The 26,263-nt window shown below is 54.0% G+C and overlaps 1 protein-coding gene across 1 annotated transcript in view; it reads right to left on the bottom strand.

The window, feature by feature from the left end:
- The window catches only part of Prkcb (protein kinase C beta), a 211,773-nt gene that overhangs the window by 63,493 nt on the left and 122,017 nt on the right, over nt 1-26,263 (bottom strand). The window contains exons 8-9 of the mRNA XM_004623124.2: nt 25,057-25,153; nt 16,702-16,848 (exon numbers count right to left, since the gene is read on the bottom strand). Of these exons, the coding sequence (XP_004623181.1) occupies nt 16,702-16,848; nt 25,057-25,153 (244 nt within the window). The remainder of the gene's footprint in view (nt 1-16,701; nt 16,849-25,056; nt 25,154-26,263) is intronic.

Genomic DNA, 26,263 nt, shown 5'->3' with positions numbered 1-26,263 from the left:
GCCTGTGCCCGTGCAGTGGGGCCCTACCCTGGGCAGGGCACGGACCTAAGGCTCGGAAGGCCTGGGGCAACAGCTAGCTGGGACAGTGGCCTGCCTCGATGAGGAAACGCCCAGCAGAGCAGCGGGACAAGCTCCGGGTGTGTTCACCTGCGGAGGTCGCCGTGTAGGCTGAACGCCCAGGAAGACGACCACTCCAGAGGTGGGCGGCTCCAACCAACAGGTCGACAGCCCGGAGGAAACAAAAAGGAGAAGCGGGAGGAAGTCTTCCCTCCTGCTTCTTTCCGGGCCTCTGGCCACCCGCTTTTGGACACTGTCTCCATGTCCCCCGGTGCGGACCCTCCTGCAGAGGGCTTAAGGCCACTGTGCAAATCCTCCACTCCTGCCTCCACAGGGGGCCATGTACAGCCTACCTGTACATCCTTTCTCTGAGACATATGCGAAATGTTTCTGTGATGAACTCTAACTGACAGAGCCGGCATGTGTCCAAGTTCCACCCCACGCTAGCTGTGCAACCTTGGGAATTCGCTCTTCTAAGCCTGTTTTCTTATCTGTGAGGTAAGGATGCCAACAGCATTGAGGGTAAGATGGCAGGTGCAGAGTGCCCCTGTGACTCAGCGCCACGCATGTCAAACAAGTAGCTCTTAGCACGCATGGGCCACGCTGCTTCCTAGGGTGGTCACGGCATGGGACAGAAGTGGATTCTCTCAGGGCTCTGCAGGTCAGAAGTCCAAAACGAAGGGGTCGGCAGGCTTGGCCGCTTCTGAGGCCTCTGAGGGAAAACCCGTCCCGTGCCGCCCTCCCGGCCCCGGAGCCTGCCAGGCCTCCTAGGCGGTCCTTTCTGGATGGATGGATGCCCCAGTGCTGCCTCTGTCCTCACGTGGTGTTCTTCCTGCATGTCCTGTGTCCAAATCTCTCTTACAAGGACTCGAGCCACTGGAGTTGGATCCACTCTAAGCCAAGATGACCTCATTTTAATTCAATTTATTGTCAAAGACTATATACAAATAAGGTCACATGCATAGGTATGAGGCGAAGAGGGGTACATTCCTGTCTACTTAGTGGCTTCCTCAACTGCCCCAGAAAAAGCCCGAGAGGACTGCTGCTCAGCCTTGCGTAAGCCCCGACTTCCAGCTTTTAGTGGGCTGCGGGATTTTGTTCTCAGGGAACTGAGCGTTCTCACGTTCGCTACTGGGAGAGTAGGAAGCGAAGGCTGCTCACCGCAGCACGCCCATCCGCAGCGCCTGCTCTAAGGGCAAGGCCCTCCACAGTTGCCCTCAGTTCTCGCCAACTTTTGGTCTCATAGAGCACAAGTTTCGTCAGCGCTGCATCTGAACACACGCGCCACGCCAGCTCCGCAGCGATGACGGCCGCTGCCACCCTCAGCCCCGCCTCCTGCCCAGCTCTCTGCTCCCAGGCTTCCTGCCTGACCTCGGCGCAGGTCTGCTTTCCACGCACGTTTCCAGAGGGCGCAGAAGCACCGCAGGCCAGAGTCATCCACCTCGCAGACCCCCGTCTTCCTCGTCACGTCCCTGCAGTCCCTCTTTCGAGTCCCACCTCGGTCTCCGTGACCACTGGACACTTCCCCAGGTGCGCTCCACTACGTGCTCCCTCACCGTGTTTAGGCCACGGTGCCAGGAGATGTCAGTGTCCCTAAACACACATCCCTCGGTCTTGTCCCCTTCTCTGCTTTCTTTATCCTCACAGCCCTCACACCCGGCGCTCTGCCAGTGTCTGTCTGATTTGCTTCCTTACGAAAAGCTCCACGCAGGTAGACACTGTGCCCGCCTTGGCGGGGTGTCATGCCCCGACATCCAGGATGCAATAGAGGCTCGATGCCTACATTTGAATAGCAAAAAGATCGCAGTGGAGAAAACGGCTAAAAATCCCTGCTATGTTTAAGTCACACGACCTAGTTGCTTAGAGCTTCAGTTCCTCAGGCTCAGCACTGTTCAATTTACACGTGGCGCTATCCACTCACATTTCATGAAGAAATTAAGGTAGCATTCTAGATTGCGTAATAGAAACAAAGAATTTTAGGGCATGTAAGCCATGTCAGCACAGGTGGACAAGAACTGCCCTACACTGTCTGTGCGGCGCGGATGTGTAGGTAATACACACACGTTCAGCACACTCACATTTTACCTTTCTCCCTCTTCACTTTCTGGTGATATGTGAGGCATAATAAAAACCATATTTCTGTGAGTAAAATACGTTTTGAGGAGAAAAACTAGCTTTCTCAGAACCTGGGTCTAAAGGTGACGCCTCGCGTGGATCCTCGCATAGGCAGTGCTGTGGTGCATGGGCTGCTTATCAACATCCAGACGGCAGGGTCGGAGGAGGAGGAGGAGCAGAGGGAGGCGAGAACGGCACATCTGGCCCCGTCAGAGTGTGCAAGCCCAGCTGACGAACAGAGGTGGAGAAAGAACCAGGCTTGACTTTGGATGCTGCATCGAATGCAGAGAAAGGTTGCCGGGGGCCTTCAAACCCGAGTCTGGGCAAACAAGGTGTCCTGAGAGGAGGTGAGCATGGGAGGGGGACAGACCGTCGAGCTGAAGCCTTTGCGCCTGTGGCGGAGCCTCCCAGGGCCTGTGCCACTCGGACACGACCCCCGCCGCCCACGCCCAGGGCTCCAGGACCAGGCCAGGCGTAGGACTATGCCTCATCTACCTTCTCCTCCTGTCTAAGATTCCGTGCCTCTGAGGGTTCCGCTGCTCTCTGGGGCTGTCTCCTGGTGGGTTCTGCCTGCCACCACCAGAACCTACAGAGGGTACTTCAGCCCGGAGCCCGGCCTGGGGGTGCACTCCCCCTCCCCTCCCCCACACGTGTGGCCCATCTCACCTGCTTCCCGGGCTGCTGTTTCTCCACATTGCACATTAGAATTCCCTACACAGCTCTCAGAGCCTGGTGCTTGGGCCACACTCCAGACCAATTAAATCAGAATCTTCTAAATATTTGGGTCCTTCCTGTGCCAGTCCAGGAGGTAAGCTGGCCATGGGCCACAGGGCTGAGCTGTAATCAGGAGCTGGGACTTGGGCCAAGTCCTGTGACCTGCTATCCCAAGGGCACACAGCCCCCGGGAGCAGGACTTTGCGAGAACTTCGGGTGCAGCCTGCTTGGCACAGACAATTTTAGCTTCATCGTCCCCACCTTATAACACAGGAGGTGCCTGGCACTCTGCCACGTAAGAAGGCGATCATGGCACCCGCAGAGTCCGATGGTCTGGAAGCTTGTATCTAATGCGAGCTGTAAAATCCCAGCAGTACCAGCTCAGGCTCCAGAATCATGAGTTCAAATCCTGGCTCTGTCAAGTACTTTCCTCTATGAGTCTGTTTCCTCACCCAAGAAGGGCATAGTGAGGGTTTGGTAGTTGCCCCTCACAGGCTGGGGCGAGAAGGGTGACGTCTACCCAGGCAAGGCTCTGTGTGTGGCACCCACAAGGCTTATTTATTATTTATTTCAGCTCTGGAGATCAAACCCGGCTCCTTGCATTTGCTAGGCAGGCACTTGGACCGCTGAGCTATATCCCCAGCCCAAGACATAATTATGAACATAAAGGGGCAGTCCCAAAGAAGGACTTCTAATTCCTTCCAGGGGGTAAGTGCTTCTTCCCCACAGTCTCTGTACGTGGGAAAGGGAAAGGAAGAACATGAGTGGGAAAAACATCAATATTTCTGTACAAGTGATGGCCTAGGAGGTCCTGACACAGGGCGGGGAAGGCAACACAAAGCCCTACTGTCCGTGCTAGGCAGCGGGGCTGGACACAAGCTCTCCACAGGAGGCCACGAGGGTAGTGCTTCGGGACCCACACGCTGCGACGGGGGACTTGCTGTGGGCTCAGCAGGCCACCCGCTAACCTCTGAGGGCCCGGAGGGAACTGTTCCCCACTCTCCAGGCTCTCCTAGACCAAGCTCATCTGAGGTGCAGACTTCCCAAGCCCCTTCTTCAGGGCGGACCCAAGAGGCAGTGCTGAGGGCCACAGTTGCCTCCCCGTGCAAGGCCGGCAGGAGAGGGGGCGCCCCTGTACCCAAAGGTCTTACCACACGCTGAGGCGGGACAAGCACAGGATGCCTACGTGTTATGCTGCACGGCGGCCAGGCCAGGTGAACACAGTCGTGAGGCTGGAGGAGCCCAGAACCTGTGCCTCCAGCACTACGGAGGAGGAGAGCAGGCTTCTAACAGCTTCTACGGCAAGCAACCGAACAGCCTTTGCTTATGAATATAAACGTAAGGAAAACAGAAACGTGGCCCAACAGGGAGTGACAAGGGGGGCTGGTACCACTTCCTGAGCGCCGTCAGTTGGCTTGGCAAAAAGAAGAGCAGCGCCACCGCGCGCATCGACTCAGGTGACGCAGCCGGGTTATTTCATGATTTATTGAGTAAGGTCTTCCTGGTTTTAAAAAATCTCCTTCTAGACAATAAAGGCGCAGGTCTGTGGAAACTACAGGCTGCTTTCATTTCAGAGGTCAGCATGGTGGGTACACTCAGGTAGAAATCTTTTTAAATGGTGCCATGTCACACCTGGGATTAAATCAAGTTGAAGCTTTGTCCACTAACAGAGAAATCATGGACATACTGTAAAAGAAAATGGAGACGGGCCGGTGAGATAGCTCAGCAGACTGAGCGTCTGCTTAGGCAAGTGCAGAGACTGGGGTTCGATCCCCGGTACCACATGCTACGCCAGCCCTGCCCTTGGGCAAGCTGAGCCAGTGGCAGAGTCTGGGCGTGGTGGCGCATGCCTGTAATCCCAGCACTGGGGAGGCTGAAACAGGAGGATCACTAAGAGTCTGACCTATGTAGTGAGTGAGACACTGTACCAAACACTTTTTTTTTTTTAAAAAGGAAACAGACTGGACATGTGTTCAGCCTGGTCACCTCTGGCTCCTTCAGACTCGCTCTTGGTAAGCAAATGTCACTGTGGGAGCGATGGTCTGACTCACAGTGGCTGCTGGGAGGGGAGGAGAGGCAGAGGAGATGTCAGCTTGCAGCACTCAGCCCCTGTGCTGCGAACAGACATGTTCGATTGGGTCGCGCAAAAATGTGTCATTGGGCTGCAGTAAGAAATGTGAAAGAACCCAAGGCTGGGCCAGCTGTAGTTAGTGGCATTAATAGAAATTGTATGTATCCATTCTAGCTAGTAAGGGGGTTTGCTGGGGAGCTAAAAATAAACACTGGGGACCTTGGGGGACCTTATGCTAAGGGAATTAAGCCAGGCACAGAAAGACGCACACGCAGGGTCTCACTGACATGCAGCGAACAGAACAGCCTCACCTGGAGAATCAGAACGGGATGGTCACTGCCCAGGGCAGGGGTGTGGCATGGGAAGACGCTGATCAAGGCTACAAACTTTCAATAACAAGAGGAATAAGTACCAGAGATCTCGTGCATGCACGCCATGGTAACTATGGTTAATGGTACTGCACCGTATCCCTGAAATTTGCCAGTGGAGATGGAAGTGTTCTTACTATAAGAAAAAAAAAAAAACAAATAAAATAAAATAAACGTTGGGGACATGTATGGCTTGCACGAATTTCTTTGGTCATATGTTAAGTTCAACAAAGCTAGTGGTTAGAATAAAAGTTGATTTAATTTGGCCAGGTTTTTTTCTAGATGGTTTCTGGGAAAACAAGCCAGTAATTGATTGCTTTTACTAAAAAGGCTCCGGCATGAATCCTTACAGTCTGGCATTCACCTCAACAGCTGGTTTGTACAAGGAAGGCCGGCTTCTCCACAGCCCGATCTGCACTGAGCTCGAGCCTGGCTTCGGGTCCACGCCGCAGACCTCTGGCAATGCAGACTGCAGTTTCTCCGTGGCCAGGACGGGTCTCAGGGACACAGCACAGGCCACGTGGCTCCGTCCACGCTAGCTCCTGACTAGGTCCTCGATGCCTGCCCACACCTCCTCACCTCTCTGAGACTTTGCTCATCTGTAAAACAGAGAGACTGACAGCACCTGCTTCCAGGGCTGCAAATCAAATGAGTGAGACATGAACACACAGGCGGGCTCCCGGCACTCAAAGCTAGCCCGACTCTCTGCTGGGCTGTTCAATGGAGTTGGGGCACAGTGTGACGCTGGAGGAGGGCCGGGGAGGACCAAGATACTCAGTGGCACCTCTAATTCGGGGAACAACCCACAGGGGTACATCCCAAGTACGCATCATGACTGCTGGACAATTACTGTTCCGGTTTAGATCTCAAGAATCTCCCCAACCTCTTGGGCTCCCAGCGAGCTCTTGGGGTGGCTGGGTTATGCATCAGCAGTGTGTCAGCCCACTGTGAGCTTGTGGCCAGCTGGCTGCGCTCCTCAAGGGTCTGGGGGTGCCCTTGTCCTGGGCTTCTCCCCTCTCCTGCTTCCTGGCCGGGCTGAGTGAGCAGCCTTCCCCCGGCATGCATACCCTTTCACTTCGCCATTCCTGCCTTGCGGCCGGCTAGCCAGAGCTGGAGCCCGCGACGCCGCCGCTAGCCAGGTAATCCTCTCTTCCTCTGATCTGCGGGAGTCGGGGAGTGTGTTCCAGGGAAGACGGAAAAGTGACTCAGACAGCTGCAGGCTGCAGGCTTCTGCTACTGCGTGTGTCCAGGGAACACCACAGGGAGACCCTGCTGCTGTGACCCAGGTTCACGCCAGAGATTTCACGGGTCTCTGAACTGGCACATAGGGACACAGTGAAGACAGACCTGCAGGAAGCGGCGGGAAGCCCGGCCGCACAACAGCTGGGCCCCAGGGCACTTCCACGCTAGCCATCTCTGCTGGTCTTTCAGTAAAAAGACCTGGCTTACTGGATGGCACTTGAGGCCGGGAACCAGGCAACATCTTAGCCCCGAAGCAGACCCAACAGAAACGCCCGTCTGGACCTGGGAGCGAGGCAGGGTAGTCACCCTCTCCTGGCTCTTACAGAAACTGCCCATACCACATCTTCCCAGAGAGAACGTCCTGGCTACCTTTCCCTCCTGATGTGTGCTGAGACGGCGGCTGTCCTCCGGGGCGGCATGGATCCCCGAGCCCCACGGGCCCACCACCTCCTGACCTCTGAGGACCTTCTACATTTGGGGATTACACGTGGAGATTTGTGCCTGATGAGGCTGAGGGGTGGTGCTGACGCCCCTCCACAGTGACCACGCTGAGGAGCACGGCGCAGGGCTGAAGGCACCTGGCGGCTGGGCTTCTTGCGCATCGCGTCCAGCCCAAGGGCTCGGTGAGACGCACAGCTACGAGCCACATGCCCAGGCAACATACGCCCTGCTTTCCCACTCCGGCAGGAGAGTCTACTTGCAGCAGCCAGGGAGTTGGGAACCTCAAATTCCTGACGTTTTTATTTTCCTTGTGACAATTAATTTTGTTCAGGAAAATGGTCTTCATTGTGCTTTTACTTTACTATCTCCTAAGAAGCAAAGGAGGTGAGGAGAAGCAGCAGGCCATGTCACTGAGGAGAGACCCGAAGTCGGGAAAGCAATCTGGCTGAGGCCAAGTGGCAATGCCACACGTGGTCAGAGCTGCCCACGGATGTCGGGGCTGGGGGAAGGGGCCATGTCCGGGAGGGAATCAAAGGGAAGGCAGGGATCCAAGATCAGACCGCAAGCGTCAAAAGGCTCTCTGGAGAGGATTGAGGGAACAGGTAGCAAAGACTTTCAGCTCTCTGTGAACCACATGATAAAGGAATTCACCATATGGAGCAGGAAGATAACAAAGAGGACTAAGGGAAGGGAAGTGCTTTTGTGTGTAGGATTATATAACCACGTCGTGTGTGTGTGTGTGTGTGTGTGTGTGTGTGTGTGTGTGTGTGCGTGTGTGTGTGTACATACCACTAATGAGATTAAAATTAGGATAGACTCCCAAAACTGGAGCTCAAAGACTTTAGAGAAGACCTTAGCTACTGGGTGAACCGCGCTGCCTTTTCCTCTCCTCAGGCAACCTTTCCCGTCTGAAATTCAGCGCCGAGTCTGGCTCTATCTATCAGAAAGCACTGCTGTCTGCGCTGTTCTCTTCTGTCCGCATAGCACTGTAGTGAGGCACCCGATGTCTGGGGTGGCCAGGGACACTGCTGGGACAGATGCCGGGGCCAACCCGGGTGGCTCTTCTCCTGAGCAGGCCAGGCACAGCACGGCCGCTGCCCTCTCAGGGGCTCACAGGAGCACTGACTTTCTTTTTCGATCATGTGGGCGGGGGGGGGGGACAACTTCAAGGCAGAAGCAAGTGTTTTAATACGTAATATTAATGTGCTTGGCTTTCCTCCAGTGCAGTCATATCAGTTTGAACTATTTTATGGGGGAAAGAGAAAACCACAAATGTCTTTATGTGGCTCTTTTAGTGGCTTTGTAACTGCTGTTTCACATGATTGAGAGAGACAAGAAGAAGAAAGACTAGGGGTTTGGGAGGTGTGTGGGGCCCAGAGTGGAGACCCACACCGCCAGAAAGGGAAAGAAGGGGCCGGAGCCCCACCTCCAGCTTTCAGGCCCCGGCCCCACCTCTTCACAGCTGTGTGATCTTGAGGAATTCACTTGCTGTCCCTGACTTACAATTTCTGGGTACGTACGGGAGGCCTCTTGCCAGTAGCCACCCTCCAGAACTGTGGTGACAGCTGGTGTGGTGTGAAGCGTGTAAACCCCAGCACGGTCTGGGTAATTGGGAAGAGTTCAGTAAAAGCTGGGGATAATCGGGATTATGAGGATAAATTGGGGGGGGGGGTAGGCAGGTGACACAGCTGGTGAGCGCCGAAAGCAGTGGAGGCTGAGGTTTTAAAAGGAGCCGGCCAAGGGATGACTGCATGCGGCAGAAACGGCTCCATGACTGGGAGGGCCTCCCGGGGCTGCTGTCGGGGAGGGAGCCCCGAGGGCTGTGGCCAAGGAAGGAAGCCGCTCCCAGCAGCACCTACCGTGGCTCAGAGTCCCCATGAGTTCGTGACATGGTGGATTACGGACGAACAAAGAATGGTGAGCGAGAACAGAAAGCCTGGCCCTCGCACCTGGCCACACAGTGACAGGGCTCACAATAAAAACAAGATAACAGCCTCTTCCCGACACTGAGTGGGAAACACGAGAACGCGGGTGTGGCAGGCAGTTGGCCTCCTAGAGGCTGGAGAATCCTTGCGGTATCTAGGTAGCCGCGGCTGAGACTAGGCACACGCGACAGGTATCGAGCAATCAAGAGGGTACCATCAAATGTCTCCACGTCAAATCTGATCCACTAAAGCACATTCACGAACTTGGGATTTGAGCAAGTTATTCCTAACTTCTTACATCTCTTTCTCCTCTATAAACCTGCGGTAACAGCCACAACGTTATAGAAGAGATAGGAGTTTTCTTCATACAGAACATTTATAACAGAACCTGGCACACAGTAAAGACCCCCCAAAAGTGATATAATATAGCTTTCCCATCATCATCACCACCACCAATACCATATAAATTCACGAAGGCAGTTGGTTGGTTGGTTGGTTGGTTGGTTGTGCTGTGGACTGAGCCCAGGTTTTCACACCAAGCCACACCCCCAGCCTTTTTCCTTTCAAGACAGGTCTCCTTAAATTGTTAACTTGCTCACACGAGGCTCAACTTTCTATCCTCCTGCCTCAGCCTCCCAGACTACGGGGATTATAGGCATGTAGCACAAAGTCTCGCTGGCAAGTCTGTGTTGCTCACTTCTACGCTTACAAGAGTTCCTGGTATGTAGCAGATGCTCAGTAAGCACTTGTCAGCGAGCATTCCTGTAAAGGTGACCACCACTTGTCACCATGGTGTGTGGGCAGACTGCAGCCAAGTCCCACCTTCTGTCCCCTTGGGCCTGCACTCTGTTCTCAGACATGAACTAACACACCCTGTGCTCAGACATGGACGGCGATGGTGAGGAGGTCACTGATGACCCAAGACAACAGCAGGAAGCTGCCAGGGAGGGCAGTCGCTGTGCAGAAGGACAGAGTGTGCGCGGCTCGGGGTGCAGTGCGACCTCTGGACCTACGCAGGGCAAGGGATGGAGAGGGCGGCAAGACGGAGGGGAATTCCGCTGTGGAGGCTACAGAGTGTGGAGCCTGCTCCTGCGCTAAAGGAAAGGGGAGGAAGGGGAAGGCAGGCCCGAGCGCGCTTCACATGGCGAAAGGCTTCCTGCTCTTCGAGCTGGAGCAGAGATCAAGTTTCCTGTGTGCGTAAGAATTTAAGGCACTTTAGTTTTTTGGTTTTTTTTTTTTAAACCAGGGATTGGACTCAGGACCTTGTACTTGCCAGGCAGGCGCTTATGCCACTGAGCTATCTCCCCAGCCCAAGAGTTTGAAAGAGTTTGCCGCACAAAGTAGTGTTCGTATTATCGGCAGCACAAAGACAAAGTTACCATTTTTAACAGGTCTTCTAAAACACACAAAAATAAATGGGTAACTCACCTTAAACCTGCAGTTTTACATATATGTTGCTTACAGCCATGCTAAGAAGATGAAAAGGAATTCAACTTAAAGTCAATTTTTAAAAAAAGTATTTTCCTTATAAGGAGACACTTACATGTCCAGAAACGAACAGGCACAAGAGTGACTAATATTTGGGAACCCTGGCCAGGCTGCCATCAGCTCGGCTGTTCAGGCTGAAATTGGAGCTGGCGCCTCAGCGAGCGGCCTAGGAAAGGAAGCTCGGGGTTCGCCTCTCACCTCTCTGCTTCCAATTTTAAATTATTTGAAATGCAAACACAGCTCTGAAATGGGATAAGGTTTTTAAACAATGAAGGCAATGCCTAGGCACACGGTCTCTCAGGACGTTTTTCTCTCTTCCCTCATGTCACAAGCTGCCGGCTTCTTCCTACTTGATTTATTCCTGGCTTGTGCTGTGCTTCAGGAGAGGCAGTACAGCACCTGGCGTGCTCCATGATCTGAACACCAGGAAATGCCGCACAGAAGGAGGCCTTCGGATTTCTTGTTTGTGGGATAAATTGGGAGTTATAAAGGTAAAGTCAGAAGGTCTTTTGTGCTGCTGTGAAGAATGCAGCCAAAGCCAAAACGCAGGGAGCATGACCCAGGCCACGCACCAGCGCCCCAAGTCGCGCTCCCAGCCTCCTCGGCACCGTGGCGTGGCCTGGGACCGAGGTCTCCCTGGAGTGTGGGCCGCCATCATGAGTTCGACTTCCAGAGCAAGGGCTCCTAAGAGGCAGCTTGTGCCTCCTCCTTCCTGTCTCCCCCTCCACACTCTGAATGTGGAAACACAAGGCCCCTGGGATTAATGGAGCCACACAAACCGGAAGGAGCCTCCTCTTTCATCACCATCTGGAGAGGGTGGGTGGGGCCTGGAACACCCACCTGGGGCTGTTCGCTGACTGAAGACTGAACTGCTGTTCCCCAGAGCAGGTGCAACTGCTGTCACACCGGAGCAGCACACATGTGGGACCTGCTTGTTACCGCAGCGGCACCTGCCCCATGAGGAGGCTCGCTCCCGGCTGCCACACGGCGTCATCGCACTTGCTTCGGGAGTGGGAATCAGGAAGAAAGCGACGTGACATTTCCAACTCCTCTCTCCCTGCTTCTTGCCTGCGGTGAGCTCCAGAGTTGCGTCCCTTTCTCACCAAAGCCTTCGCCGACTGACCAAGCACACCCACACCCGCAGGCTCCCCCGCGAGTCGCAGCTGCTGTGAACGTCTCGTGGCTGCGCTGTTTATTGATGTTTGCGCCCCAGTGTATTTTAAAGCATGCATTTTTCAAAATTCACACATTGGCACACACTGAAAACGTATTTTGTTGTATGGAAGTTTCATCCTGAATATCATTACAAATTGAGTCCTAGCTAAATGGTGCATGTGCTGAATAGTTTAGGTGTGAAGATACAGCCTAATAACTAGCTTAGAAATGCATTAAAAGCGGGGTGAGAGATAAGTAAGTGTAGGGTACACAGGTGACAAAGCAAAATAGACAAATACCAATTTAGACACATAATTAGGTGATAAGGATTGTGGATACTCATTTTTAAATTCCTCCAATTTCTTTGTATTTTCTGAAATAAAATAGTGGAGAAAAAGGTAAGAGTAAAGGCCATTAATGTATGCAGGCATTTAGTCTACACGCGTTATATTTTATGTAAAGAGCCACCCACAATGCTTAGTTGTTTGCCTTTACTACTGCTGGATACTGTAGCATAGAAATCTGTCTGTGATGGGACAGCGGCAGCGGCAGCGGCAGCGGCAGCGGCAGCGCAGACAGAGGCAGGGCGCGGGTGTGAGGGGAGAGGGCGCCTCGCCCTTCCGACCGTCGCTCGGGTGCCGATTCCACGTCTGGCCCTCGCATTCCACGAGCAGCTGCAGTTTTCCCTGCTCTCGGTGGGTTCCGACAGGCACCGCGCTGCTGCGCGGTCTGAGCCTCTCTGAGCTGGCGCACGCAGACACGCCCTCAGCCTGTCCCGCTGTCCAGCGCACCCCGGCGCAGCGCCTTCCTCAGGCTGGGGCAGCGGGGCAAGAAAGCTTTCTCTCAAACTTCCCGGCATACTTTTTAGGTCACACAAAACATTGCCACAAGCATAATGAAGTCTCAGGAGACAAGCAATACTAACATTAACTATTTAATATATGTTAATTGGGGCAGCACATTAGCACAACAGGCATTAAGTCCATAATGTAAAGAGCTATGTTTGCATGTATTCTTTGTGGGCTACTTGTTGTGTCCACTTTGTAAGGTCAACTTGTATAATCCATCTAAACAATACATAGATGCCCAGACAGACAGACAGACAGACAGGGCAATTTCAACTCCAGAAAAAACTCAACAACCACAGAGATTAAATCTCTGAAAAGTAGAGTCTGGCAAAGCTCTATAGAGTTTGGCAAAAGTTGAAAGAACTATAAAAAATAGAGGATGAAGAATGTAGCTGTAAGTATCAGCATTAAATAAAACTTGGATAACGTGGCCAGCAGTCCGACGTAAAAGCTCTGGGGAACACCTGCTCCAGTGGGTTGGACAGCCTAGCCAGGTCTGCTTGCTGAGACGCCCCTTCCAGACCCACACCCCATCTGCCCGAGAGCCAACTTCCCAGGTTGCTCTTCCTTTGAACGGTTTTCAAATGGGGCCAACACATTTGGCATAGCGGCCCTGACACTCATTTTCCCTCTTGTTTCATTTTCACAGATCTTAACAAAATGCTTGTGTCATTCCCTAGTTGCTCTGCAAATTATAACAGTGCTTAAAAGCCCGTTTTCTGGGCCAGCGCTGATGCAGCGGAGCCAGGGGACGGGAGGTGCGCGCCCCGCAGGCTGGGCTCTTTCATCTTCAGGGGCGAGCCGGCCCCGCTGCTGCGAGTTCCTGTGTGAGGGGTTTGATCCATGCACCTAGCCGGGCTCCACAGCGTGTTCAGAGTGGGCGTTCAAATAGGAAACTGCATTAATTTAAAAGCATGACTGTCAAAGCTAGAGTTGCACAGGATCACTAGATGTTTGCGGCTCTGTTTTGCCTTCACGACAGGCTGCTGTTTTCCTCTATGCTTTATTTGATGCTACAGCCCAGCTTGGAAGAGAGCTCTCAATTATTTTCACAGTTACTATGGAAACACATGATCTATCTACTCTCTCTTCCTCCCTCCCTCCTCCCCACAATCCATTCTCCCACTACTCGCCCTCCCCAACTCTGATCCTTTCCACCAGGCCTTCAGGAGTATCCACTCCTCTATGAAAAACTCTCCAGCCTATACTGTTAAGTGATCAAACACATGTGCACGGTATGCAGACTTTCCAGTTAATGAGGCCAGAAACAAGAACGTTACATTGGCACAGAGAGACCAGAAAGGAGCAAATTAAATTAACTAAGGCTCACCTGCAGGGATGGTGGTGCAAGTGGTCACAGGGAGGGCTGACCTTGGGGAAGTGGGATTTCTCAGTGTTTCTCCCTTTAATATAATTTTAATTACAAACCATGTGAACACAAGACTTATTAAAAACATAATTGGGGAGGAGAGCAATGAGGCTTGACTATTAACGGTTATAAAGTTTCTTTTGTAGATGAGGAAAAGTCTACAAGTAACTGTGGCGATGTGCACATGAGCGTGAGAACATAAAGCCACTTGCCTGGACGCCTTACGTGAGTGGCCTGAAGATCTGTGAATTATAGCTCAATAATGCTGTTTTCAGGTGTATGCAAATAAGAAAAATATATGCACATATTAAGGGTTTTTTCTTTGAGCTGGAGTCTCCCTGCATTGCTAGGCTGGCCTTAAACCCCTGGGCTCAATTCTGCCTCAGCCTCCCAAGTGTGCTGGGACCACAGGTGTGCACCACTGCACCAGCTTAAAAATTTTAATTTGAAAACCTCCCCAGTAGCTGGTCATGGTGGAACACGCCTATAATCCCAACACTTGAAAGGCTCACACAGGAGGGGCACAGGTTCAAGGCCAGCACGGGCCACATTCTGAGACTTTATCTGTATAAGACTTCAATTTAAAGGGGTGGAGGGATCTAGGGTCACGGGTCAGTGGCAGAATGCACGTGTAGCACAGTGAGCCCCTGGTTTAATCCACACAACTGCAAAAGCAGAACAAAACAAACACACAAATAAGGCAGGACACAGCCTCCCTAGCAGACTCAGCGTGGCAGACTATTCGTCATTCAGGCTGATTCTGCTTTGCTCTCAGGGACTCTGCTCCTTCTCTGAGATCTAACTGCTTCCGTTCCTCCCATCACCTCAAGCGCCCTGGCTCACTGACTTGATCGCGCCCCCAGTCTCCAGACGCTGTCTGTCCTACTCGGATGGCCCTCTTCCTGCTAGGGTTCTTTCCTAACCCAAGCGAAGCTCCATTTAAATCATTTAGTTACACTCTCCCACTGAGCGCCCACACCGGGCCACACTCTGTGGTCTGTGTGGCCATCTCTCTTCCAGAATCCCCAGCTCTCTTGCTACCCTAATCTGGTCCAGTGGTCCTGCTAATCTCCACGCTGAGCTCAAGCTCACTAATTGCTTCTTCATCCCAAGACCCCAGCTGCTCAGAGCAACTGAAAAAAGAAGTCACACACTGTCGTGTTGTAGATGGCTATCAACTGCACATTTTCTACCCTCAGAACTCAGGGCAGCCCCACAGTCTCACCAAGTGTTCTCACTCCCTCTCCCCATGCCATGCATCTCAGACTCTATTCCATCCCTACAGATGACCCTGTCACCCACAGGCAGAGAAACGCATGCCTTCCTCAAGGCACTGACTGGACTCAAGCCGCAGCTCTGGAAACAGCCGGTAGCCACAGCAGAGGAGATCCATTCTCTTCTGGACCTTAAGTCTGAAAGCGAGGGACACACCGAAAGGGAAATAGGGACAGTGTCACCCAAGGATGGATTCCACGCGAGGAGGAAATGTGATGGAGAATAGATGAGCGGCTCCCTGGGTGGACGATCGGACTCGACGTGGAAGCTGAGGTGTGAGTCACAAGGAGGAGCCGGCTGTGTGAGGACCCGAGGTGAGCATCAGAAACGCTGCGAGGGAGGGCACAGCGCGTGTGTTGTGTCGTGACCGAAGCCGGCACCGTGTGCAAAATGTGGTAGGGGAGAGGGGAGAACGCAAGGCGCAAAGGAGCCAGGCGGAGCGCACAGGCCAGCGTACGGGAGGCCGCGCAGGCCACGAGCGTAGCAGAGAACTGCCTTCTGCAGTGGGTGGGCCCTGGAGGCCTCGGGTGGGGGCACCTCGGCCTTGACTCAAGGTAAGTTTAAAAACGACAGTCGCTGCTAAATGGACAGCATACTGATTACAGGCGACAAGGCTGAGGGGTGGGACACAAATCAGCGGCGTGCACAGCGGCTTGGGCGACCCATGGGTCAGAACAGATGAAGGCTGTACCAGAAAGGATGGCGCGAGGCCAGCGACTGTGTGGCATACTCTGGAGAAACTGACGGATTCCCCAGTGGACTGGATAGTCCGTGGCAGGGCACGGGGTGGCTGGGACGGCAAGGGTGATGTAACCAGGGAAATTCAGGCCTAACTCTGAGATGTGTGGCTTCAGTTTTAGAGACGAAAAGAAATGTCTACTTCGTGCACGCCTGAGTTCGTGGCAGGAGATCTGTCCTGACACCTTTGTGGCTCACAGAAGGACCACAAGACTCCAACCAACACTGAACAAGTCAGGAATCCTACAACACAATCTCAGCCTCAGTACAACAGCGCCTCGTGGCACCTATGGAAGTGTCCAGAGCTGCTCCACGAGGCCCAGGAGCATCTTTCCCACACCACTATGTGAAAGGAATTGTTGCCATTCTCAGCTGCCACAGCGACCTTTTCCAAAAGGCAAACCTAATCACGTCACTTCTTTGCTTAACGACTTTCAGTGGCTCCCCACTGCACTGTGAAAAAATTCAGAACTCTCTGTGGCTCCTAAGGCTCTGCATAATCGGACCCCACTCCGCTTCCCTCCAAAGCCTCAAACCACCACCTCCACCTTCCGTGGCTCTGTGCTCCCCGCACCTTTGGCGGCACCCAGAATTCAGCAGCTCTCCCTGCCTCAAGAGCTCTGCGTTGGCTGCTCTCTGCTGGGAACATGCTTTCCTACCTCCTGGCAAGCAAATCCGGGTCACTCTCACCCTGGGTTTTGACGTCACCTTCATAGGTAATCTAGGGTGGGCTCCTCCTGGTTAGTGGCATGGCCCCCTATTCATTTTACAGTATTAGTTACAAGCCGTAAGGTAGATCTATTTATTAACTCTTGCCACTTTCCTCCCTTAAAACATGAGCCCCGCGTAGGCAGCTGCCCCTTCCGGAGGGTGCAGCCACCGAGTCATGCTGTACCTTGCCAAAGCTGCCTTTCCCCAGCACCATCAGAAAGTTAAAATCAGTCAGCTTCATCCGGTCCCGGTTTCCATTGTTGTCAAATTTGGAGACAGTATTGGCTGTCTTCTCTTCTGGAGCCTTGGTGCCCTGGCCGATCTTGGCCCTCTGGGGGAGGAAGAACATGGGAGACGAGATTAGGGCTTGGGGGCACCCTTGAAGGAAGACACACAGTCACCAGCAGCAGGACCTGCGGGTCACACCCACCCTGTGGGGAGCTGGACTCTTGTACCCCTCCTGCGATGCCCAGCACCAGGGGCTGCCCCCGAACACCTGCCTGCATCTCTCCCCTGCACGCCTGCATGTGCCCCCCGAGCCCTTGTCCTGGACCTCTCAGGCAGCCCCAGTGAGCTTCTCACTCACCCAAGTCACCTCCTGCCCAAATGCCCTAGTAGCGCAGTGGCACCCCAGAAGGTCAAGGCCTTTCACCGGCCTAGGTACCAGGTCCCGCCTAGTACTATGGCTGGATCAGCACCCCAGGGCTATGCACTGCAGACCTGGTCCCTAGGGTGCTGCGACTGGAGATTGGGGGAACGTGGAGGCGTGTGCTTGCGAAGGCCCTTGGGTTATGGGGTTGCCCTCCCCGGGGAGCAGGGGCCCCAGTGCTTCCTCCTTTCCTTCCACTTCCTGGCTGTCAGGCGAAGAGTTCACTCCTCAGTGCGCTCCTGCAGTCCAGCACCTCGTCCAGGTCCAGAGCAGGGTGCCACCCGCCCAACTACGCCAAGCCTCCCAGCTTTGAGTCAGAGCAGGCTTTTGCTCTTCACACTGACTTGTCTATGCAGCCTGCACAGCGACGCCAAGCCCGATGGCTCAGGACTCTGCTGCTGCAGCTCTCCTCGCCCCAGCCTGGCTCCCCGCCTCCCACTTTCACTTCCTTGGGGATGCCTGCCCTGATCTGGCCTGCTTCCGACTCCGTCCCGTGCCACTTCCCATTGCTGTGGATGACAGCCCATTCACTGCCTTCCCTCTAGGAAAGTGGAGACTGCAGGCGCAGGGGCTGTGTCTCATCCTGAAGCTGCTTTCCTAAGGAGAGCAGGCCCAGCTGCGCTGTCGGCTGGAAGGACGAGTGAGGCCACGCGTGTCCTCAGCGCCGCGGGACAGCAGCTGCTTGCTGTACGAGTCCCAGCAGCAGCAAATGATTTGGAGTGAGGAGAACTGGAGCCTCGCTCGGCAGGACACCTGCAACCACCAGCGCTCTGCTGCGGGTCGGCTCTGGGACACAGAAGTGTGTGCAGCGAAGTGTGTGCAGCTCTGGGACACAGAAGTGTGTGCAGATGGGAGTGCTGCCTCTGACCAGGGGCTGAGTGGCCCCGAGGACATCTGTGGGTTTGGGCCACTGCCCTCCTGGCGCCCTCTCCTAGTAAAGGCCGAGGCCCACAGCTGATCTGGGACTTTCTGGCCCTCTCTGATCTCTGCCTGTGGCCCCGCTGCTTGCACGCTGGCCTTTTCACCGTCCTCTGCACGCAGTAACCGGGCCCCTGCCTGGCCGCTGCATTCGGTCGCAGCCGCCTCGTCTCTGACAGGAGCGTGCGTCCCTGAGCAGAACACACAATGGCTCGGCACTCCATCCCCCACTTGCTTTATTTTCTCCCCGCTGCTTGTCACCCTTCTAACAGCCATATGTTTACTTGTTTTTCAGTTACTGTCTTTCCCTTTCCACTGGAACACAAGCTCCCTGCAAATGAAGAGCCTGTGCGTTGCTCTCCACGGCTCTTGGTACCTGCAGCTGGGCCTGGACCCCACTTGCACTTTGTGGGTGAACCTTTCTAATAATCCTCAGTCTCCGGGTCAAGAAGACAGAGACAAGGCCACGTGGAAGGGATGGCCAGGCCCTCTGCAGCCACAGCTGCACACAGTGGGCTCGGTGCACGACGGCGACCAAGGTCACTGCACTACCAGCTGCCTTTTGAAGACAAAGAGGTGACAGATCTTTCTGGGCTCTGACTGTTAAGGAAGATGACTCACTCGATTGGGAAGTACTGACTGAGGCCTACTGCATGCCCGGTAGTGCTTGAGGCGCTGAGAGTGGGAAGCAAAACAGATACCGGCTGGCAGGTTAGCAGGGCCTGGCTCCTCTCACGGTGCCCAAAAGCTATACTGGAATTATCCAGGGAAGAAGCCGTGTGCTTGCTGCAGCAGCTGTACTAGTGGGTCTGACAGCAGGACATTCACGGACCCAAACGGCCTGGGTGAGCGTGAGGCGCGGGGCAGAGCCGCGCCAGCTGCGGCCCAAGCTTAGAAAGTGCCTGCAGGCCACGTGGAGGACTCAGGCTGGTTCTGAGTGTGACCCGCCGCTCCACACAGGCTTTGGGAAGGTCAGAGAGAGCCCAGGGACTCCTGCAAGCCTGGGGACAGCCCGGGGCTGTCACAGTCCTCAAGGTGGACAACATCAGAGTCTGAATCCACGTGTCTGTGCAGACTGAATGGCCGCCTGGCGGCAGACAACCCATCGCAGCCAGGGGTGCACTGGGCCGGGGAGAAGGGAGGCTGGAGGTAGGGACACACCCCGCCATCTGCTCTGAGCAACTGGGAGGGGGTCCTTCCACTGGGAAGAGGAGGAGAAGTGAGTGTGGGAGACGGGTGGGGAGAGACGGCATATCTGACGGCAGACCCGAGAGTCCTCTTCCCCACTGGGCCTCCCGGGATGAGGCTGGTCCTCGCACATCGCAGGCTCCACGTTGTCATTCAGGGACCACAAGGTTCAGAGTGCACAGTCCTCAAAAAAACTCGGAGTACAGGTCCCACCTGACCCAGCTACTCCCCTCTGGGGACTTGTCCAGTCCGTACTCACACAGAAGTGGATTAAATCAGACCCACATGTGCCTCTACATTGTCTTGCTAGTATACGAACCTGAAAGAGTGAATTTAAAAAGGTACAACAGATACCGGAAAGGGAAAAAACTGTTCAAATGGAAAGGTCAACTGGGGTGGGGGAAAGGGGAAAAGAAAGGAGGAAGGTGAGGCGTACACCTACATACACAAGCTAGCCAAGATAACTGTACCACTAATTTCGATCAGTTTACTGAAAGTAGCAAATAATGCTTAATATTGTTGATCAATTTTGCACACTTATACCTGGTAATCTGAACAACTACTTTAAAGACAACAATATGCAGTAAAACAACCACTGCTGAAATCATGTATTGTTTTTTGGAATTCTCTATCATTTCTAATGTTTTTACTCTCTTTAAAGAGAGAAAGCCTCACAAGACATCTTATCTGCAAGGAAGACCACCCTCAGAGCTGGGGGAAGCTGTGCTGCCTGCTCAGGCCCCATGCTCACAGCTCAAGCCTCCCTCTCCAGGCCACGGATCTCGCCCACCCTGGCCACGCCTGAAGCAGGTTCTCTCCACCTCACCACCACTTCGCTCTACCATGGCGTCTCCTACCAGACTTAGGATCCACCAGATCCACCCATTTGCTCTCCGGCCCGTGCAGACCTCAGCCCCACCTGCCCCGGGTCCCGGTGCCCTGCCAGCCCACCAGGAGCATCTGCATCCACGCGGAGGTCCTGGCGCACAGGCCCTCTGAGAACTGAGGCACGGTGCTCACGCTTTCCAACTTCTTCTTTGACTTTGCTTAGAAGTTCCAGATTATTTTAATCTCAATTCAGTTTTTTTTTTCCTTTGTCTTTAAAGAGCAACAAGTAGCCAGCAGCCTCACCCCTTGGCCCTGCGAGCCTCCTTCTCTGCTGTGCTCCGGGCTGGTAGCTCTCCTGGCTCAATCCGCTCCAGCTTGCTTTCTGCTTCTGCTCCCGGGTATACGCTCTGCCCTGCACACGGCTCGGGCATGCCACAGAGCCTGCCGTGCTGGAGCCTGGTCCCTACTGTGACGCGAGTGGCAGGAGGATCTTGAGAAGGTCAGCATGAGGAGAAAGCTGGGTTGCTGGGTGCAACCCTCTGAAGCAGCTGGCCTGTGGAACTAGCTCCTCAAGAGCCGGTTGTCATGAGGTGAAGCCCTTTCCTGTGCCTGGCCCCTCCGGTACACACCCAGCTCCATTCTCATCCGCCCCCACACATGACCCAGCCGTGGGAGTCCTCACCAGAGGCCGCTGCAACAAGGCTGCCCAATCTTGGGCTCTCAGCCTCCAAAACAATGAGGTTTTTGGTGGTGGTGTTGTTTATTTGTTTTTTTTTTAAAGAAATTTCTTTTTAAAGTAGCTTCAGGTTTTTTTTTTTTTTTTGCTTCAGGTATTTTGTTAAATCGGGGAGATGGCTCAGTGGAGTAAGCACTTCCCTGGCAAGTGCCAGAGCCCGAGTTCAATCCCCGGTTCCGGAAAAAAAAAAAAAAAAATCTTACATTCCTCAGGTATTTCGTTAAAGCAACAGAAAATAGAACCATCCAGCACGTCACTGAACTTCTTAGAATCTAGATGTCTAATAATGTTGCTGTCTGTTCCTAACAGTGTTTGATGCTATTGTAATACTTCAATCAGTTGCCAACCATTGAAAGTCAGGCAGATGCCTTACAAAACCAGACTCCCAGCTTCTTTTGAAAACACAGATCTAACAGCATTGTGTGGACCAAACTTATACCCTTGCTTGTCACCAGCCCGGCTCTTGACAGCGTTTGGGCCTGTGACCCCAACACGAGGAGCCTGAGGAGGACAAAAGCCTGCCACACCTGCTCTGCGGATCCTGGTGTTCCACGGAGCCTGCTGTTTGGCGGACTCTCCTGCCCGCGAGCAAGCATGGCACAGCTGGGGCCCGAGAGAGCTGCACGTCCTCACGCTGGTGGGCTGGCTGCCAGGAACAGGGACCACAGGGCTTGCCTTTCCTGTCTGCCACATGGAGCCCTACTGCTCGAAGAGGCAGCACACGGAGCGCACATCCATGCAGCGAGGCAGCGGCTCTCCAGGGCGGGCTGAGGGCAGCAGAGGCTCCTCGGCGGTGGCAGACTCCGGCCCCCGCAAGACAACCTGCAAGCCGTCCGGGCTACAGCTGCAGTTACCTCTGCACACTCAGTCTCTGCAAAGAGCTGCTGCAGAACAGGCCAGCTGCCCAGCACTGCAGGACAGGCACTGACAGCTCAGGAGACCTGGAGACTCCCCTGCCCTCTCCTAGTAAGAGCGTGTTCTGAGCTGCGCTTACTACACGGGCAGCTGCCAGCAACAGCACCACAGCAGCCCCTGACATCCGAGTGCATCACCTCGGTCGGCCCTCGCACCCCATGGGTTGGAGTCCTAATTCCCGATCATATAAGCCCGGGGGCCAGACAGTCTGAGGGATTAGCAGCCACGGAGGCAGCAGAGCTGGGGTCCAGACCCAGGCAGCCCGCACTGTGTGCCAGGCTCCGCAGCACAGATGCCCTCAGCGCGGGCCAAGGCCTCCAGCGCAGCTCCCACACCTGGGGCTGTTTCCTGCCAGCCGCTGCGCCGCAGCCTCGGGCTCATCTCACGGCAGCAGGGGCAAGCAGCTCCCTCCAGCAGGCCCTGAAAGGTGCTGGTGTGTGCCTGGGCCACGCCCACAGAGGGAGGGTCCCTTGGTGGTGGGGAGACTCTGCACCTCCCGCAGCCTACAGCCAGCCAGTGTGCCTGGCGACACAGCAGTCCCAGCCTCCGCAGGCTCTGCATCTGCGGCCCATCCGACCGCAGAGCCAAAGCGCTCATTTTAAAAATGCATCTGTATTAAAAATGTACAGACTTCTTTCCCCTCGTCATTATTCCCCTAACAACACAGCGTAGCAACCGTGCGCAGAGCTTGCCAGGGTTAGGTGTTAGGAGCAATCCAGGGACGATTCACAGTACCGGGCGATACGCATGGCAGCACACAAGCACCGCATCTTCTCCTAGGGACAGTCAGCATCCTTACAGTGTGCTTCTTGGGAAAGGCAAGCCCAGGAAAGTGACCGTGGGAGAATTACTTAAATTTCTGCACCTCGGTTTCCTCATCTGAAGAAAAGGGGAAAATGATAATAGAACCTACCACTTAGGGTGCTTGTGAAAACTGAAAGAATATTATTTATAAACCGCTTAGAATAATGAACAGTGCATTCTAAGCACTCTTCCAATAAATAAACTCTAAGGCTGTCAGAAGTTCCTAGTCCGCCACTCAGAGCAGAGGCCTCCCTGCCCTGATACAGCAGGGGGCCGCGGTCGACTGCAGGCCTGGCGGACAGGACCCGGACGCTCTGCACCACGGTGTGTGTCCGCTGCACCGGCTCCCCCCGCCATGAAACGCCCTCACTCCAGGCCCAGTGGCTGGACTTTACCGCGCTCAGAATTCCTCCAGGTAAGGGGCTTGCAAGTCATCTCTGAGCCATCTGGGTGCAATTGGTTCCTACACAGGGATTATATCCCTCACGTTCAAGGTCAACTGAAATCCCCCCGTGCGCCTGAGAATAATTTTCAGTCTGTTGAAAACATTTTCTAATCAACAACCATAGTGCAGAGTGATGATAATTTGGGCAGAAGCAAGCGTTCGCAGACTCCAGCTAGAAAGCACGGGACACATTTTGTTGCGTGCAGATAAAAGTCCTTTCACTTCCAGTCAATTACTGGCTCGGACAAGCGCTCTGTTTAGGCAGGAAGAGTCTTCCCTGGTGTTCTGAAATGTCGCCCCAGCTGCCCAGGACAGAGCGAGGAATTCTGCAAAACTGAAACTTCTTCTTATGCACAGGAAAAAAGTCCTGTTTTCACCCACAACGGCACACGGCCCTAACACAGGGCACATGGCACTGCCTACTCAGAGGCCGGAAACGGGCGATCCTCAGGGCAGCCGCAGTCCTCCTCGGGAGCCCGGGCCTCTGGAAGGCCCTCTCCTGACTCGTTTTTATCAAAGCATCCGGATCTCAGCTCCACTTGCTGGGAGATCCTCTCACTCATTCATTTGGGCTTGGGCAGCACTAAAAGAGCGACCTTCAGTGGTGAAGGTCACTGGAGAACGGCTGGTCAGCTCCAGCTGGCAAATCTCCAGGAAGAGCTGACTAGGGCAGAACCCTCCCTATCACCCAGGCAGCGTGGAGGACCCAGGATCGAGACAAGGCACCCATGCACATGTGCTGTTCCTGTCCAGCGGGGTGGGAGTGGGGCGGGGGGAAAACTAGCAGACTCTGAGGATAAACGCCAGCTCCCCTGCGGAGGTAGGCACCACCCGGCTGCCCTGATCCCCAGCCCTGCCAAGGCAGGCACCGCGGGCTGCCCTGACCTCCACCTGCTTCCTCGGCTCTGCTCCAGACTTGCTCCTCGGCCCTCGCGTCGCCTTCTCTGTCTACAGCGCTCCGTCCACGCACAGGGCTTTTGCACAAGCCGTTCTCGCTGCACAGCATGCGCCTTTCCCTCCTCTTCACTTGGCTCATTTCCACTGTGGCTTTCTTCCCCTGACATTCTCCAGGTCTTCTCAGACAGGGCTCCATTCCTCTTAAGTGTTCCCAAGACACACGATCTCTCTTTCACAGAACTCTCTGTGATCGCAAATGCAGACTTTCCGGTGGGCCCATTTAGAGAACAGCAACAGCGTGCCTCGCTTTAGCTACACTATTCTGTCCATGTGTGAGGTCTGCAGGCCATCGCTGCCCACCCAGAGCTGCAGACTCCCCGCCCCTCAGGGCCTTAAGCTTGAGTGAACAAGACACTAAACTTCCCTCGCGCCCACTCAGAAATCACCAGGACTCGGGGCGCATATACACAAACTTATCTCCCCAAAACATGTTATAAAACTGGGGTGCACACTGCATACTTGCTGCTCCCACAGAGATGGAGGTGCGGTTCACCTGCCCCAGAGGGGGGCTTATCTGGCGGCCCAGTTCAGGACTAACACAGGTTGCTCGACGCTGCCACCAGGCTTCTCATAGGATCCCCGCCACAACCAATTCCACTTGTCACCAGTACAGCGTGGCCCTGCCAGGAGGCCCAAAGCGGTCACCCAGCCAGCCCGCTGGCCCCCAGAGTGCAGGATGGCTCTGCCACTTCTTTCATTTACTATCACTACCATTTCAGCCCAAATTACCCTCAAAATCACCAGGGCAGTGAATGAGCACTTTTGAGAAAATACCTGAGTCTGAATGAGGGACAGGGAAACAGGAACGATCACATAAAGCAAGAGGGCATTTCATGGGGTCTCCAGGTAGCAACAGGGGTTTTCTAGGAGATGAACGGTGCGGCGAAGGCTGAAAGCCAGGGAGCGTCTGTGGTAGAAACTACGCCATCAACAGGAAAGGCAGCGAAGTGTAACGTCACCTGGTTCCCATTGACGGCACAAGAGGAAGAGAGAGACAGACGCAGACAGACGGAGACAGACAGACAGAGACAGTGAGAGACAGACAGAAAGACAAAGAGAGACAGACCAGAGACAGAGACACAGAGAGGCAGAGACTCACCTCAAACTTCTGCCGCAGCTCCTCGTCACCCTCGCCCCCTTCCGGCGGCACGGGCACATTGAAGTACTCGCCTTCCTCCTGACTCAGTAGCTTAAACCTGCAGGGAGACAAGAGGCCGGGAGACTCCATGACGCCCGCTGGAGTTAACTTATTGGGCAGAAAAAGGCCTAGGGAAAGCTGGACTTAAAAACTGTGTTGAGGGCCAGTCTGATAGCTCAGCAGACTAAAGCACCTGCTCAGGCAGAGCGCAGCTGCCAGGGTTCGATCCCTGGTCTGCCATGCTGGCTCCGCCCCCGGGGCACACTGAGCAGGCGATGGAGACTGGGCGTGGTGGCACTTGGGAGGCTGAAGACAGGAGAATCACCATGAGTTCAATCTACATAGTCAGACCCTACAGGCCCGGTAGACCCTGTCCTAACTATAGGAAAAACAAAAACAAAAACAAACAAACAAAAAAAACAACCTGTGTTGAGAGCATTAGGGTTTCTTGAGTTTTGGTGTATGTGTGTGTAGCCAAGTACTATCTATCATCTATCATCTATCAATCATCTTTATCACCTATCAATCATCTATAGATCTATTTTTAACTACAGATTATGCATCTAACTCAAAAATTCAAAATGTACAAACCCATTTCACTCCCACATGACACCATGAGAACAGTCCACACCATGAAACCTTGATTCATTCAAATCTATTAGAAGTAATTATATAAAACTACCTTCTGGCTATATGTAGAAGGTATATGCAAAATATAAATAAATTCTGCTTTTAAGGGCTGGCCAAATAGCTCAGCAGATTAAAGCGCCTGCAAGCAGGTGCAGGGGTAGGGGTTTGATCCAGGGAACTGCTGTGCTGGCCCCGCCCCTGGAGCATGCAGAGATGGTGATTGAGACTGGGCGTGGTGGCGCACGCCTGTAATCCCAGCTCTTGGGAGGCTGTAAACAGGCAGATCATTCTGAGTCCAATCTAGTAGTGAGACCCTGAACACCCTGTAAACCCTTCTATAAAATAGAAAAATAAAAAATAGATTTTGCTTTTAGATTGGTATCCTACCCCCATTACACACACACACTCCAACCTCTGAACAGTATCTGAAATCTGAAGCACTTCTCGTCCCATTTTGGACAGGAACCCTCCCCTACTTGATCCATGGACACCACACAGCCTATGTCTAAGGGACGCAGGTCCACTCCTTCTCCTGCAT

The sequence above is a fragment of the Octodon degus genome, unplaced genomic scaffold (genome assembly GCF_000260255.1).
Source record: "Octodon degus isolate 3935 unplaced genomic scaffold, OctDeg1.0 scaffold00001, whole genome shotgun sequence".
NCBI lineage: Eukaryota > Metazoa > Chordata > Mammalia > Rodentia > Octodontidae > Octodon > Octodon degus.
This window is presented reverse-complemented; position numbering and strand designations above follow the sequence as displayed.